Source organism: Choloepus didactylus, chromosome 2 (assembly GCF_015220235.1).
Source record: "Choloepus didactylus isolate mChoDid1 chromosome 2, mChoDid1.pri, whole genome shotgun sequence".
Classification (NCBI taxonomy): domain Eukaryota; kingdom Metazoa; phylum Chordata; class Mammalia; order Pilosa; family Megalonychidae; genus Choloepus; species Choloepus didactylus.
Window position 1 is genome coordinate 96902802 of NC_051308.1, and position 16277 is coordinate 96919078.

The window sequence follows — 16277 nt, forward strand, 5'->3', positions numbered from 1 at the left end:
CTATGATAGACTGATAATAGACTATAGACTCCTGGCAGAAATTATTTAGGGTAATCCATACACATTTATTTTGAAATTTAGCAAGTACCTTTTTTTATTGGCTAGATACTATGTGTATCTGCCCATAATACAACAATTTAGCAATATACTCTTATATATACCTTTACATGCCAGGCTTTTGACATTATAGAAACCAAGAATAACTTGCTAATACTGAAGGATTTAAACAGGGAAATGACATCATCTGATTTAAAATAACTCATTGCTGCACAGAAAATGGAATGGAGGGAAATAAAAAAAACTGGGAAACCAGGTAAGAAGTCGCATTATTTCTAGTACAGTGTTGTGGTGACCTCAACTGGAGAGGAGATGGGAAGAGAAAAATACACAATAAACAGGATGTCTTGCTGACAGATTGGGAGTGAAGAAAAAGAATGAATCAAGATAACTCCTGGGTTTCTGGTTTGAGCAAATGGATAAAGGTGTTTACAGACCTAGAGATTTAACTAGGGAGAAGGAAATGTTAAGTCTGAGATATCCAAATGGAGTCAAGCAGGTTACTGGATATGCAGATCTGAAGCTTAGAGAGGTCTAGATCTATATAAAAATCTGGAAGTTACCAGCATATAGCTGGTATTTGAAACCACAGGAGAAGATGCCATCACATCATGAAATAAGGTAGAGAGAGATGAGGGCTGGGCCTGAATCTTGAGCAACACCAACACGCAGAGGGCAGGCAGGATCCTGCAAAGGTGGCTGACACGGAGCAGTGTGTGCAAGGAGAAGGAAACCAGAGAAGGGGGTGTCAGGGAATTCAAGAGAAGAGAACTGCACAAAGGGAAGAGTAGCTGAAGATTACATACGATGACTACAGAGAAGGTCAGTTGGGTTGGTGAGTTCGCTGGTAATCCTGAGATGAAAAGTTTCAGTGGGATTGTGAAGGCAGCTGTGGGATGGGTGGAATCAAGAGTGGGAAGGGACGGAAAACGTACAAAGACAGGAGTACAGCAATTCTTGAGAAATTTGGCTGAGACCTGGTGCCCAGACATGTAAGCTAAAGGACTGTGAGATCAAGGGAGGGTTTTTTAAATTAAGATTAGAAATTCTAGAGCATGCTTGTATCATAGTAAGAATGATCCAAAGAGAAGGGATAATTAAGTCAACAAATCTTTGATATGAAAAGAGGAAGTGATGGTAAGGTTTCCCCAAGGATGGGGGTTTGCCAGGTGAGTTCAATGAAGGAAGAGAAGAGCAAGGGAGTTGAGAGCACTTGGAAGGGAATGATTATAATGATGGTGTATGGACTCCAGGCTGGGGAGCAAGAGAGAAACAGCCAGGAAGTGACTAATATACCCAGGATAGTGGGGAAGGACCAGAAATCTTGATGAGTTCCACAAATTGTTGCACTGGGAATGTAAGAAGAGGAGATGGTGGTTAAAGAGTGGGATGAGATTTCGAAGATGATGCATTTTCTGGTAATGACAAGGTTCAGAGAGGACAAGAGTGGTGGGAGAGAGAGCCAGAGTAAGAGATGTTCAGAGCAGTAAGGAACAACTTATCAAGCAATGGTACGGAGCTGGGGAGGCCTGGGCTTCCTGCAGGTGACTGCAGTCAATGAAGTGGTAAATCCACACACTTTCTGAGAGCGAGGGGAAAAAAACAAGTTCTCATATGTGTTCCCAAGGTATTGGCTGTGTACTGGGCCCTTGGGGCTTCGTAGAGTGTCACGGTAATGCTTAGGGGAAGGCAGTCCTATTGAGCTCAATCCCCACATTTGTATTAGGTAAACTACACCTCAGTGTTTTAGAAACTTTATTATTATTTTAAGAAAACTCAAAAGCTCCACTACTTGAAAACTTTCAAATTTCAATTAACAAAATTTAGCAACATGCCCACCACCAACAAATACATTCAACAAATACCTACTGAATTTCTACTGTGTCCCAGGTACTTTTCTGGGCCTCAGTGGAAAAGACTATATTCTACTGGGAGAGCTGGGAGAGAATAAACATATAAACAAAGAAAGAATATATTTTCAGCTATAAATAGGCAGAATACAAACTAGAATAATGGAGATGAGAAAATAATGGGATTAGTAGCTCTCCAGTCATTTTGTTTTGTGCCATTGTGTTGTTAGTCAACATAAAAGTTTGCTGAGCTCATGTTCATTTTTATTCACTCCGACTCCTAAAGCCAATGTGCTTTCCATTCAGCATCTGTATACTGAGTACTTTGAAATCTGGTAGGAACACCTGATTTTTTTTGGATAAAGAAAGGGGAGTGTGGTGGTTTTGAGCTGTATGTGCCCCAGAACAACATATTCTTAAACTTAACCTGTTCCTATGGATGTGAACACATTGTAAGTAGGACCTTTTGATGAGGTTACTTCACTTAAGGTGTGGCCCACCTCAAGCAGGATGGATGGGTCTTAATCCTATTACTGGAGTCCTTTATAAGAGGACTGAAATTCAGACACACAAAAAGAAAAAAAGCCACAGGGAGGAAGAAGCTGAAATTCATTGGATCCCAGAAGAGAAGGGAGAGGCCAGGAGAGCTGCTATGTGCAGTGCTGTGTGATGGAGTTGCCCAAGACTAAGGATGGCCGTCAGCCAGCACCAGAATGCTGCAGTCTTCAGGGAAAAAGTATCACCATGATGATGCCTTGAGTTGGGCTTTTTTCCTAACCTCAAAACTATGAGTCATTAAATTCCCATTGTTTAACCCAATTCATTTCACAGTATTTGCTTGGGCAGCCAAGGAAACTAAAACAGGGAGGATGATGAATTTTGAAACAAGATATTAAGACTCAATGGCTGTGGATAGACAGCTGAAAAGATCCAGGAAATTCTCAAGTCCAATCCAATTCAGGTTGTATCCTGTCTAAAGTGTAATTGTCAGCACACTCCAACACTGAACAGTGAAGAAGGTTCAATTAACCAGTCAAATGCATCTGTCAGTTATATTCCTACAATGGAGAAAGGCTGTCATAACTTGATGACTGTTAACCACTGAGATCATTCAACAAATACCCATTGAGCTGATCCCATATTCCCTAGAAAGCCTGTGAGGATAATCTCTTTGTACAAGGAGAAAATGCTCTAATAACATATTCCACATAAGTATTCTACCATACCAGCATTTATAATGCTAACTATGAGCTAGTAAGCTGACATTATATTCTTACTGGATATTATGCCGCTGAGAGCTTGGTTAGACATTTTTCCCTTGAGCCAAATCACTGTCAAAATCCAGTGTCTGGACAGAAAAGCTGAGGACTGACTGACTGCTCCTTGGATCTTGAGTTTTGGGAGGCCCTGCCTCCCTCTTTTCACTCACTTTCTGCTCTATTGTCTGCAATTCCCACTTGGGGTTCAGTTTCAATCACTCACCTAATATCTACTGATCATTGACTATGTTCCAGGCATTGCATAAGCACTGGAGACCCAAAGTTGAGTAAGACAATGTTCCTGCATATAAACAGATAAATTTTAGTACCAAGTGATAGGAAGCTTAGGGACAGAACACTTGGCCTTACCTGCGGATATCCTGATGAACATACACCTGAGCTAGGAAGGCTAAACAGGGGTGTTCTAGTTTGTTAACGCTGCCAGAATGCAAAACACCAGAAATGGATTGGCTTTTTAAAAAGGGGGGTTATTTTGTTACACAGTTAGAGTCTTAAGGCCGTAAAGTGTCCATCAAAAATGGGTACCTTCACTGGAGGATGGCCAATGGTGTCCAGAAAACCTCTGTTAGCTGGGAAGGCACATGGCTGGCGTCTGCTCCAAAGCTCTGGTTTTAAAATGGCTTTCTCCCAGGATGCTCCTCTCTAGGCTGCAGCTCCTCAAAAACGTCACGCTTAGTTGCTCTTGGGGTGTTTTGTCCTCTCTTAACTTCTCTGGAGTAAGAGTCTGCTTTCAACGGCCATCTTCAAACTGTCTCTCATCTGCAGCTACTCTCTCAGCTTCTGTGCGTTCTTCAAAGCGTCCCTCTTGGCTGTAGCTCCTCTTCAAAATGTCACTCTCAGCTGCACTGAGTTCCTTCTGTTTGTCAGCTCATTTATATGGCTCCAGTGATTTAATTTAGACCCACCCTGAATGAGTAGGGCAACACCTCCATGGAAATTATCCAACCAAAGTCGCATCTCCATGGAAACACTCCAAAGAATTACAATCTAATTAACACTGATATGTCTGCCCGCACAAGATTACATCAAAGAATATGGCTTTTTCTAGGAGACATAATACATTCAAACTGGCACAAGGGGTTAGCCAGGTAAAGAAATGAGAAGGGTAAACAGGAGAGAGAAAACACCATGGACAAATCAAGGATATGTAAAACACCATATCATGCAGAAATACTGCAAAGAATCAGTGAAGTGAAAGGAAGGAAATGGCAGATGATGGGAGGCAGGACATGAGTGACGCTCATAAATAATGGGAATGGATGGAGGATCTTCAGAAGAGTGGCACAATTAAATCTGTCCATGAGAGAGATCCCTCTAGAAACAGCTGGGAGGACAGAACTAAGGAGAACATGACTCCTATTAGGGAGACCCATTAGAAGGCACTTGCTGTAATCTGGACTTAAAATGATTGGTACCTGCCCTTATGCAACAGAAAGGAGGAGATGGACCAGAAACAGAAGGCAAACATTGGCAGGGCTCTGATTAAATCAAAGGAGGTGGGGTGAGGGAAAGGAAGGATTCTAGGACAATGCTCAAGTTTTGGGGTTGGATGACTGAGAGAAAAGCAAATGGTACAGCAGGAAATAATGTAAACAGTAGCCAGAGGAGTACAGGTGGAGGCAGGGTTGAGAGGGGCCATATATATGAAATTTTAAACCTAGAGAGTTCAAGGTTCATCTGGACATACAAATGGATATATCCAGTAGATAAGAATCTAGAGCTCAGAGCACTGGGATAGTTTTGGGAGTCACCACTTACTCAACAAATATTTATTAAATGCCCATATCTGCCAGATATAAATTGTAGTAAAAAGAACAAAAATGGATAAGACCACCAAAGGCAAGCAAACAGTGGGACTAACAGAGGACTGAGAGCATAACTCGCCTAAAGAGTATCAACACTGGGGCATGGGCATGGGACACGGGGCAGACAGGAGCCCTTGGAGCAGACCTGAAAGACAGATAAGAATCAGGAGTAATGTCACAAAGGCAAAACAAGTAAGATCAAGGTGGTCAACAATGTCAAGGAAAGCAAAGAGGTCCAGAAAGAAAAGATCTGAAACAGGACAGTTGATTTGGCAATAGCATGTGGCCTTTATCAAAGTGTCAATTAAGTGAGAGAGGAAGCAGAAGTCAGATTGCACTGGGTTGAGATGTGAATGGGAAGTGCTAAAATAGAGATAACAAAGAACAGAATTGTTTAGGATAAGGGGAAATCAACAATTTGAGATTCTTGCTCATCTCTCATAACCCATTACTACTACAACTGGTAAAACTAAACATAAAATAAGAAAGGAATCTAAATAAAGGACCATAAGTGGCAAGCCATTAGTTTTATGTACCAAAATATTTAAACTAAAATGCATTTTACAGCTCTGAGTATTTACAAGAGTAAAAGAATATTTCAGAGATAAAATACAATACAGGCCCACAATCTCTTATCAAAAGCCTCCAGACCATGTGTGTTTCCGAATGTAGAACTTCTCAGTTTAGACATGAATACAGGGCATAGACTATATATTATGTAACCGCTCTGGCAGAATTCAGAGCAGCATCCCATAATCAGATGCATTAATATTCCTGTGGCGAAACATACAAATAGTCAGATCAAGTGGGATCACAACTGAAAATAGTTTCTCCGGTTCAGGTCAAATTTTGCAGCCAAAAGAGATTGTGCCAAACTTGGGAGGAAAACTATGGTTTTCAGAGCTTTTAGGATAGTGGAATTTGCAGATAAAGGATTGTGGACCTATAACTTGAATTGAGAATGAGAAATTGTCCCACTCAGCATTTTCTGGTCTGAAATTGATACTACAAATCAGCATCACCTCTGTTTATTACTAACATATTCACTTATTTCTCTAGTGTTCAAAGTTCAGCAAGCCTCATTAGGGTTCTCCTAAATTTGCAGTCCTGGAAAAATAAAATAGAATTAAATTCCTAACAGCTGAAAGTGAGCAAGACTCAATGTTATAGGCTCAAAGTTCACCCTAGTTAACAGATTGGGACAGAGGCTCCTACTTGTGACGGACAGACAGCAAGCCTACAAAAACTCTGCCAGTGGGATGGCAGGGAAGGGCAGGCATGCAGAGTCTCTAGTTTGGATGCCCTCAGCCTGTTTGGCCATCCTGCAGGGCAAGCCTGCCAGGAGTCTAATTGCAGAGGGAGCTGTACAGCCTCCAGGGAAGAACTCATCCCAAGGTTCGGAAGCTTGGTCCACATATAATGTCTCCTGAATGCATTCTGAGCCCAGCCTGGTATCAGACACTCAGGAAATGGATTCATGCTGTGTCCTAAACGGAGGGAGCAGTTTAAGAGTGAGAAGAACCTACAAGAATCACACCATTAAAAATCCCTGAGGGGCACCTGGGTGACATGAATATACTTTTGCATGATTAGTAAGAAAGTCAACACGGCAGCTAGGTTCCTCCATAGCAAAGTCAGCAGCATTAAGGCATCAGGAATCTTGGCATGAGTATCCCTGCAAAGTAGAGGAAATCAGTGGATGCCCAGGACAATTAAAGGGTTCTCTGTAAACACTTAAGACATCCCAGAAGACTTCCAAGAAATGGCTAGAGACTTTGAAGAAAAAACTCCATAATATGGCACAGTGATTATAAATATATGCTTTGGGCTTTGAATTCCAACTTTACCACGTATTAGCTATACAACCTTGGGTGAGTGACATGACCATTCTGAACCTTAGTTTCCTCATTTGTAAAATTAATAAAAATAATTATTTCACTAAGTTGTAAGGAGTAAATGAGATAATGTATATAAATTGCACTGGACAAGCTTAGCACCTAGTAAGCATTCAATAAACAAGAGCAGAACCAAAGAAATAATGCAAACTTAGTTGTACGTCAAAAACATTTAAGGGCTAAGAAACAGGACTTATACCTGGATGGGGAAAAAAAAAGAGAGAGAGAGAGGAGAACAAAATTCTTTCCTTCTCCTTAGTTTCTCACTCACTCTTTCTCTTTGCTCTTCTTAGCCATCTAGGAGTATTCAAATATTTGCACTAAAACACATTTTTCTCTAAGAAACCTGAGTCCTTTACTCAAGTTACTTAATCCTCAGCAATGCCCTTCAGAGGAAGGTACATAGCGATTATAACGTGGACTCAACTGGAGAGTAAATATAGGTACTATCTGGCCCAGGGTCACATAAGTTCTCATCAGCTTCTCATAGAAGCTAAACCTACAATATAGCACCTTATTATTCTTCATCTTTTCAAGTGTTATCTGGAAGAAGCATATAATTATGTGAAATTTACACAGCTCCACATTGTGTTCGTTAATATTTGGAGTGTAGAGAACAAATTTCCTAATTTTGATAGAAACATTTTGTAAAAATGATTTTAAATTGCACATCATAAACTCCCCAGATCCCACAATAGAATATCAGTGTCCCAGTGTAGAAAATGTTCATTGCGAGTTCAGCTAAGATTGCTCAGTTGGTTACAGCATGATAATGAAGCTAAAGTCATGGATTTCATTCTATGAGGCAATCTTAACTGCAGTAATAAATACCTTAGGCTGAGCAAAGACATACTGCATTTCTAACTCCAGTTGGTTAAACCTAGGAACTGGGTACAATGTATCACCATTGTTAGGAAACTATTCAATAGGTCAGAGGCATCACAAGGTATCACAATTTCTAAATAGACTACTGAGTTTAGAAGGAAAAGAAAAAAGCATTTATCAATGAAATCATCCTTCTATTCTTGGATAAAGGCCTAATGGTACCAAGGGAAAATTTTAAGTGAATAAGAAATTACAGGAGCCACAAGCACTCAAAAAGATAATGAAAAAAATAAAGGAATAAATTAAGGCCCCAGCCCTGGGAAGTTCTGGGGAAAGAGCATACCAGGTAGCACAAACAGCAAGTGCAAGGCCCTGAGGCAGGAATGATGTCGAGGAGCAGAAAAAATGGCAGTGTAACTTGAGTCAAGTGAGCAAGGGGGCAAGTGACACAAGTTAAGTCACAGAGGTAGGCAGAAACTAGATTATACTGGGCTCTGTAGGCCACAAGTAGAGGTTAGGGTTTCATTCTGAGCATGGTGAGAAGTCATTATGGGTTTTAAACAAGGGCAACATGATCTAACAGACAGTTTAACAAAAATCATTCTTGCAGTTATGTTAAGAATGGATTAAAATGAAGCAAGAGGGACAAGGCAAGACCTTCTGGGAGGCTAATGAAATAACAGAGGCAAGAAATGATGGTGACGAAGTAAAACGCTCAGTGGAGACAGAAAAAAAGTGGATGAATTCCAGATGTATTCTGAAGATGGAGAACTGATTGAATGTGGGAGGTGAAGGATAGGGAGGAATCAAGGGCTGATCTTAGTTTTGAGGTTGAGCAGTTAGGTAGATGGTGGTGCCATTTACTGAAATGGTTGGTGCAAATTACCAAGATTTATTCTTCATATAATATTATACTTGACTAGTCTTCAAATATGCCATATGCTGTGTACTACCTTCTACCTAAGGGTTACCAAAGACCATCCAATAGCCAAATCCAGTGAAGACTTCTCTTATTTAACCTCTCTCCATCTGATACTGTTAGCTATTTCCTCTTCCTTAACATCAGCCTCTCCTGACTTCCAAGACACCAAACTTGCTCGGTTCTTCTACTCATTGTGTCTCAGGTTGTTCCTTGTACCCAGGACTCTCTCTGTCCTTGGTCCTCTACTATTTTCTTCAATACACTCACCCTTGATAACTTCTTCTAGTCAATCCACAGCTTTAATTACTATCCACATGAGGCCTTCCAAAGCTACACTTCCAACAAGAACCTCCTCCTGACCTCCAGAGTCATCTATCCAACAGTCTTTGGTCCAACTCCATTTGGCTGTCTCATCAACATCTCAAACTCAACATATCCAAACGTACCTTCATCATTCTCTCCTATTCCCTCATCCCACTTTTTTCGTCTGTGAAAAGTCCCACCTTCCAAAAATGCCCAGCTTCCCGAACCCAAAACCTTGGATCTTAGACACATCCTCACTCAAAGCTGACATCTGATGAGTTTCTAAGCACTAGCAAATTTACTTCCAAAATAACTTGTGACTGGGTCCTCAGTTCATATCCCGCTGCTTTAATTCAAGTCTTCAACATTTTCCCCTGGATTATTAAAACAGCCCTCAGGTTCCCTATCTTCACTCTCACACCACTTCAACTCAGCCTTCACACTGCAATATACAGAGAAATCCTTCACTGGCTTCCCACAGCCCTCAGGATAAAATCCTGCCTTAAGAGTGGCAAACAAGGCTCTTTGTAAGTTAGTGCCTCTGGCTGCCTCTCCTGCCTCAACTCCTACCACCCCCCTTATACACTCCAACCTCCCACCACATGGCTCTACCAACAGGTTCATTCACGACACTAAGATTCTGTATCTACAGTGTCCTTCCCCATGGCCTGCCTAGCCAGTGTATATTTAGCTCAAACATCCTTTCTTCCAGCAGCTTTCCTGGAACTTTGGTCTGAGAGGCGCCCCTCCTTCAAGCACACCTTTATCAAAACTCTTCTTGCACTTATCACACAGCGTGTCTCCCACTGAACTGTAGGGCATGGACTGTCCTTCCTAGAAGAGTTCGGTGCTTAACACTTAAAAGGTGTTTATTAAATGTTTGCTGAATAACTGTGTCCCGATCAAATTCAAGGTTTTGAGAAGCTGAGCTCCTGCTTGGTCTCTGGAACTATAGGTATCTGTGTGACACACAAGACTCGGAACTAGAACTTGGTAGCTATGAATGTCAGTATTACCCCAAACAGCAACTGTTGAGATAGCTAAAAAAGAATTCAGACTTTAATTAGAGATATGAACGAAGAGGATCTGGTTTCACAGACTAAGGCAAATCAGATCCAAGAGTAAAGGATGATACCGACTAGGTTTTAAAACTACAACTCATATGTGAGACCAAGGGAGGAGATGTTTATCAGGTGCAGGATCTATATTTTCTGTAGCACGCTAGATAATTTAACTTGTACAATCAGTTTGTTTGAACACCATAGGCAGCAGTGAATGGGAAGTGGGATATGGTGAGTTTGTACAGGCTGGGGTGAAATCCCGACATATCCCAGAGTGATATGGGCAGAGTTTAAGTGTATTTGCAGGCACCCCCTGCCCCCACAGAGCTGGGGAGAAATGCGGAAGTGTTGGACTTCCCCACCTGAGCTATTGTGGATTTTCCTGCAAACATCGAGGACTGCTGATTTAGTGGGCCGAGCCCTGGATCTGGGAGGCCTTTCCCTGTGAGGCTAGTTGCTGCAAGGGAGAGGCTAAACCCAGTTACAATTGTGCCTAGAAGTCCCCCCCCCCAGCCCCCAAGAGAGCCTCTTTGTTGCTCAGATGTGGTCCCCTCTCTCTCTAAGCCCACTTGGCAGGTAAACTCACTACCCTCCCTCCTAAGTGGGACGTGACTTCCAGGGGTGTGAACTCCCCTGGCAACACAGGAAATGACTACTGGAGAGGAGCCTGGACCTAGCATTATGGAATTGAGGGGATCTTCTTGACCAAAAGGGGGAAGAGAGATGAAGCAAAGTCGAGTTCCAGTGGCTGAGAGATTTAAAATGGAGTCAAAAGGTCACTCTGGAGGGTATTCTTATGCGCTATTACAGATACCACCTTTTAGTCTTTAGTGTGTTGAAATGGCTAGAGGGAAATACCTGAAGCTTTCAAACTGCAGCCCAGTGACCCTGATTCTTGAAGACAATTATGTAACTATGTAGATTGCATAGTGTGACTGTGCTTGTAGCTTGCGTTCTCTTTATCCAGTATACGGACAGATGAGTGGAAAAATGGGGACAAAAATTAGATGAAGAATAGGGCAAGATGAAGGGGATGGGAAGATTTAGGGGTTCTTTTTTGCTTTTATTTTTATTTTGGAGTAAGGAAAAGGTTCAAAATTGATTCTGGTGATGAACGTACAACTGCATGATGGTGCTGTGAATAACTGTACACTGTGGAACACTGTAGGGGGTGTGAATATATCTCAATTAAACTATTAAAAAAAGTAAATGGACAATGGGGGGAGGAGAGGAATGGGGTGTTTTGGATGTTCTTTTTTATTTTAATTTTCATTCTATTTTTTGAAGTAATGAAAATGTTCAAAGTTTGTGGTGATGAAAGCACAACTATCTGATGATACTGTGAACAACTGATTTTACACTTTGAATGATTGTATGTTATGTGATTATATCTCAATAAAATTACATTAAAAAAATTCAAGAATGTTTTCTGTAAAAGATAAACTCTTATGTGCAGTATCCATGACCAGGAAAAGGTGACTCGGCAAGAAGAAACGTTCAATAGCCGACTAAAATAAAATCAGCAGCTGGCTAAAATAAAATCAGCAGCTGGCTTTGACATATCAGTATGCATCTTTCATTACTGAAGATACAGGTATGCCCAAGGTGTATAGGGCTATTATTCTGGTGATCTTATCTTTTCTTATTAGTATTTATTAGTATTTTTTTTTTCCATCTTACTACTTTTAATACCCTGAGTTTAATTAAGACCACCCTGGCCACTTGTCTTCAGTTGCAATGTCTGACCTCTCACGAATAATAATTCTATCTGAAGCACACAAGCTTTCTGATAAACCTTAGTTTTAGGCTATTTCCTACTTGTTTACATGAACACAAGTATGATTACCACCAACAACAAAAAAGCACACTTTTTTCTCAGAAGAGTCTTCCATATGGACTACACTGTGTCATATACATACAAAATGCATGTGCATCTCTAAGTCTCCGGGGGAGGTTGTATTTATACTTTATTGCCCCTGGAATCATTTGTTAAATGGAACACTGTTATTCAACAGAACTTCTCCTATTTTCCCTGCCTCCAAAGATTACATGAAGGACTGCTCAAAACTCTTTACATGAAAGAGATTACTGAGTACACTCTGGCATTCACATAATGTGATGCAACTGACATTCTGAACACCAAAAGCAATAAAAAAGGTTACATGGTTTCTTAGCAATTGGCTCTTTTTATAACCATTACTTAACCAAATTCGGAGACGGCAGCAAGTACTTGCTTTGAACAACAACAAAAATTCTTCACATGTCCATAAAACAACTCGTCCAATAAGCTTTGGCCAAGGAATTGGCAAGGAAAAAAAAAAATGTGCTTTTTGATGCTCTTTATCTTGTCCAACTATCGTGACTATGTCTGGAATTACTGAGCATTCGACCAAATTCTTTTAAGTTAGGTCATCTCAGGGGCATTCCCAGCTCTCTGCATCGAAATTCAAGTAATGTAAATTTCCTCTTGGTGCTTGTAGACCACAAAGATAAGACTAATGAGATTCCAAGACTCCTCCCCCACCGGGGCTTAAAAAAATGAATTTGAAAGCATTCGAAACAATCTACAAGGTAAAACAATGCACGTGCTTAAACAGGAAAACAAAACCAACAAAGGCCCTACAGATAAAAACCTGCAACCTTCTGCCACCTCCCAAAGGTGGAGAACCCTGGGTTGCTGAGCCGGAAGCCGGGGAGGGCCTGGGGAACCCAGAGTCACCTGAAGAAGGCAAGGGACGCAGGTAGAGCGCAACGCATCTGCCCTGCCCGGCTCGCTCCCCCCGACAACCCCCCCAGGAGGGAGTAAGGTGGGGAATTCTGCCCTCCTTCTCCACATTCCCGATCCAGGAAGGAGAAGAAAGAGGCTCTGCGCCTCCCCAACCCGTCTCCGGGGCCCGCGCTCCCCGCCCGCTGGGTTCGCTCGGCCCCAGGGCGCGCAGGCCGCGCCCCCTCCCCACCTCGGCGCCCAACGCACGCGCAGGGTTCCTGACCGCCAAGAAGGGTGTGTGTGCGGAGCCCAGGGAGCCCCTCGCGGCTCCCGCTCCGGCCCCGGCCCCAGCATCACTCACAGAGCCCGAGCGCCGCCGCCAGCACAGACCACAGCCAGCGCCTGCGGTCTGCGGCTGCAATCGCTGCGCCGGCTCCAGCGGGCACTGCCATCGTCCTCCCGTTGCAGCCGCCGCCGCGCCCCTGAGCCCTGGTCCCGACTGCAGCTGGCTTGGCTCCGCGCTGGGGACTCCAGGCTCGCCGCCGCTGGCTCTAGATCGCGCACCACGCTGCGCTCCCAGCTCCGGGACCCAGCAGCTGCCCGCCAGCCCTCTGCCCCAGCGCCAGCCCTGCGCGGACCCCAGCGGTCCGCTCATTGGTCTGCCCCGCGCCCTTTGACGGACGCGATTGGAAGGCACGGGCTGTCCGTCATCCTTCTCTCGCCTGCGGGGCCCCGCCTTCTCTGTCCCACCCTGGCGCCTCAAATCCAGCGCTGCAGGCCCGGGTTCCCGGCTGTCCAAGGCTGCCGCCTCGTAGACCTCCGCCTGCCTGCGTGGCTGTCCGCCTGTCTGTCCCGGACAGCCGGACCGCCTGTCAGTGTGTCCTCTGCCTCTCTTACGGTCCAAAATCCCACAGATCTCTTTATTGTCTCTCCTCGTCGCGGGTCTTTGCCTGGTACTGTCCTTGTCTCTTTCAGCTTTTCTCAGTTCCTACCAGCCTCACCTAAATAAAATGAAGCAGTTCATTAAAAAAAAAAAAAAGGTAAGATGGGGAAAGGCTTCTGATTCACTCGTCCAGATAGAGTGCATCTCTCCCCTGCTGTCTCCCCAAGGCCTGTCCCTTACTGGTACTAGATAATTTATGTGTTGCAATTTGAGAAATCTACTAGCTTAAAAAGAAGTCTGCACCCTGCTTTACTGACTCTCCTTTTAGGAGCCCCCTTTTGGCATAACGGCGGGGGTGGGAACTGGGAACTCTTTCCTACTAAGAGGAACACAATTGAATGTGCTTTTTGTTTGTTTTACTTTTGCCTGTCAGTGGCCTCCGATTTTTCAACAAAAATGAGGATGGGAGAAAAGTTTCCACCCTGATTCCGAAGGTTCCCTGTTGTCTCCATCCAGTCCAGTCAGGTATCCCTGCTCCTATTGGTTACCTCGGCTCAGAATAGTGACTGCCACACGGTGCTTGCCCAATTGAAATGTGTCTGGAAGGATCTTTATGAGCACAGCCTGCAAAAGGGATAGATCAAGAAACAAGAGGATAAGAAAGATGGGGATGAAGGAGTAAAAGGAAAGATCCAGGTGGGAGGTTGGCACCTCCAAGTTTTAGACAATTAGGAGACGTCAAGATTTTGTCTACATGTCATCCCTATCAATGCTGCTCCTGGTATCTTCGCTGTTTGAGCCTACTAGTCTTGTAGTAAAGCAAAATCATAATAACTACTTTAACATTAATGAGAGAAAACCAAAAAGGCTCAACAGACCCCTGTCACCCTATTTCTTTCAATAAGATCCTTATGAAATGTGTGTGGAATGTCTTAGGCAGTTGGAAAAAACGCAATGCATTAAGTAACAACTATGCGCTGTAGACGTGGAACACCTAGACTTCACTCTCACAAAGCACATAGTCGGCCACTGTAGAAAAACAAGTACTCAACTAAAATTTTTAAATGCTTGAAAAGGGGGTGAATAAAGGAAAAACCCAAAGCATAATAAGGACAGTTGTTCTCAAAAAGATGCATGTAGTTTTAAAACTATGCTGTGAGGACTAAAGTTGTGAGGCATGCAACTCGGTGAATGAATCTTAAGAACATTATGTTGAGTGAAACAAGCCAAAAACAAAGGGATAAATATTGTAAGTCCTCACTAATACAAAGTAACTATAATGAGCAAACCTGAGAATTGAATTCGAGAGCATAGGTTATCTGGGAATTGGGCAATCAATGACTAAGGGGTACAGAATATTCAATAAGGCTTATTATAAAGGTTCCTAAATTGTAAGCTCTTACAGCAGTCACATCTATCCCTGAGTTTTAACTGTTATTTCTAAACTCTAAGATGCTGAGCTCTTTGTATATAACCTGGTGATTCCCTGGAAATTTGTGTGACACCTGAGACTCGGAGCTAGCGTTCTACAGCTCTGAAAGTAGCATTACTCCATACAGCAACAGTTAAAGAAGCCAAAACAGAATTAGCTTCATTCACATCAGTTAGAGATGTGAATGAAGCTGATCTGGTTAGAACTAAGGTAACTCAGAACACAGGGTAAAGGATGATATTGAATGTATTTTAAAACTCCAACTTTTCTGTGAGACCAAAAAAAAAGAGGTTTATTTGGTACAAAATTTATATTTTCTGTAGCACGCTATCTAATTTAACCTGTTTGGTCAGTTTATTTCAACAGTGTAATTACATGGAACCTAGAATAGGGAATGAGTTCTTGTTATGCTGTACAGGCTAATGTAATACCCCAATATATCCCAGAATATTTTGGGGAGAAAATAAAAAAGTATTTGCAAAGTCCCCTTCAGGAACTGGGGGAAAATGTGGAACTATTAAACTTTCCCACCGGGGGAATTCCTGCTATTCTCTTGAATAATAGGAGCTCACAATATAATAAGCTAAGCCCTTGATCTACAGGCTTGCCCTTATGAAACTTACCTCTCCAATGGCGAAGCTAAGCCTGCTTATAACTATGCCTAAGAGTCACGAGCCTGCTCAGATATGGCCTGTATCTCTACGCTAACTCTGCAGATTAACTCACTACCCTCCCACCTACATGGGACATGACTCCCAGGGATGAGCCTGGCCCTGGCATCCTGTGATCGCAAATGCCTTCCTGACCAAGAGGGGGAAAAGAAATGCAACAAAATAAAGTTTCAGTGGCTAAGAGATTTCAGGTAGGGTCAAGAGGTCATTCTGGAGGTTATTCTTACGCATTATATAGATATTCCTTTTTAGTTTCTGTGTATTAGAATAACTAGAATGAAATAATTTGTTCTGGTTTGCTAATGCTGCCTTTTCCCAAAACACCAGAAATGGATTGGCTTTTATAAAGAGGGTTTATTTAGTTACAAAGTTATAGTCTTAAGGCCATAAAGTATCCAAGGTAACACATCAACAATCGGGTACCTTCACTGAAGGATGGCCAATGGTGTCTGGAAAACCTCTGTTAGCCAGGAAGGCACATGGCTGGCTTCTGCTCCAGAGTTCTGGTTTCAAAATGGCTTTCTCCCAGGACATGCATTCCTCAAAGTGTCCCTCTTGGCTGTAGCAAGTTGGCCCCTTCTGTCTG

At 42.7% G+C, this 16277-nt stretch overlaps 1 protein-coding gene across 3 annotated transcripts in view; it reads right to left on the reverse strand.

The window, feature by feature from the left end:
- The window catches only part of MPZL1 (myelin protein zero like 1), a 62132-nt gene extending 48805 nt beyond the window's left edge, over window positions 1-13327 (reverse strand). For all 3 annotated transcript variants that reach the window (XM_037825431.1, XM_037825430.1, XM_037825429.1), the window contains exon 1: window positions 13067-13327. In XM_037825431.1, coding sequence (XP_037681359.1) covers window positions 13067-13157 — 91 coding nt within the window. In that variant the 5' untranslated portion in view covers window positions 13158-13327. The remainder of the gene's footprint in view (window positions 1-13066) is intronic.
- Between the last annotated feature and the right edge of the window lie 2950 nt (window positions 13328-16277).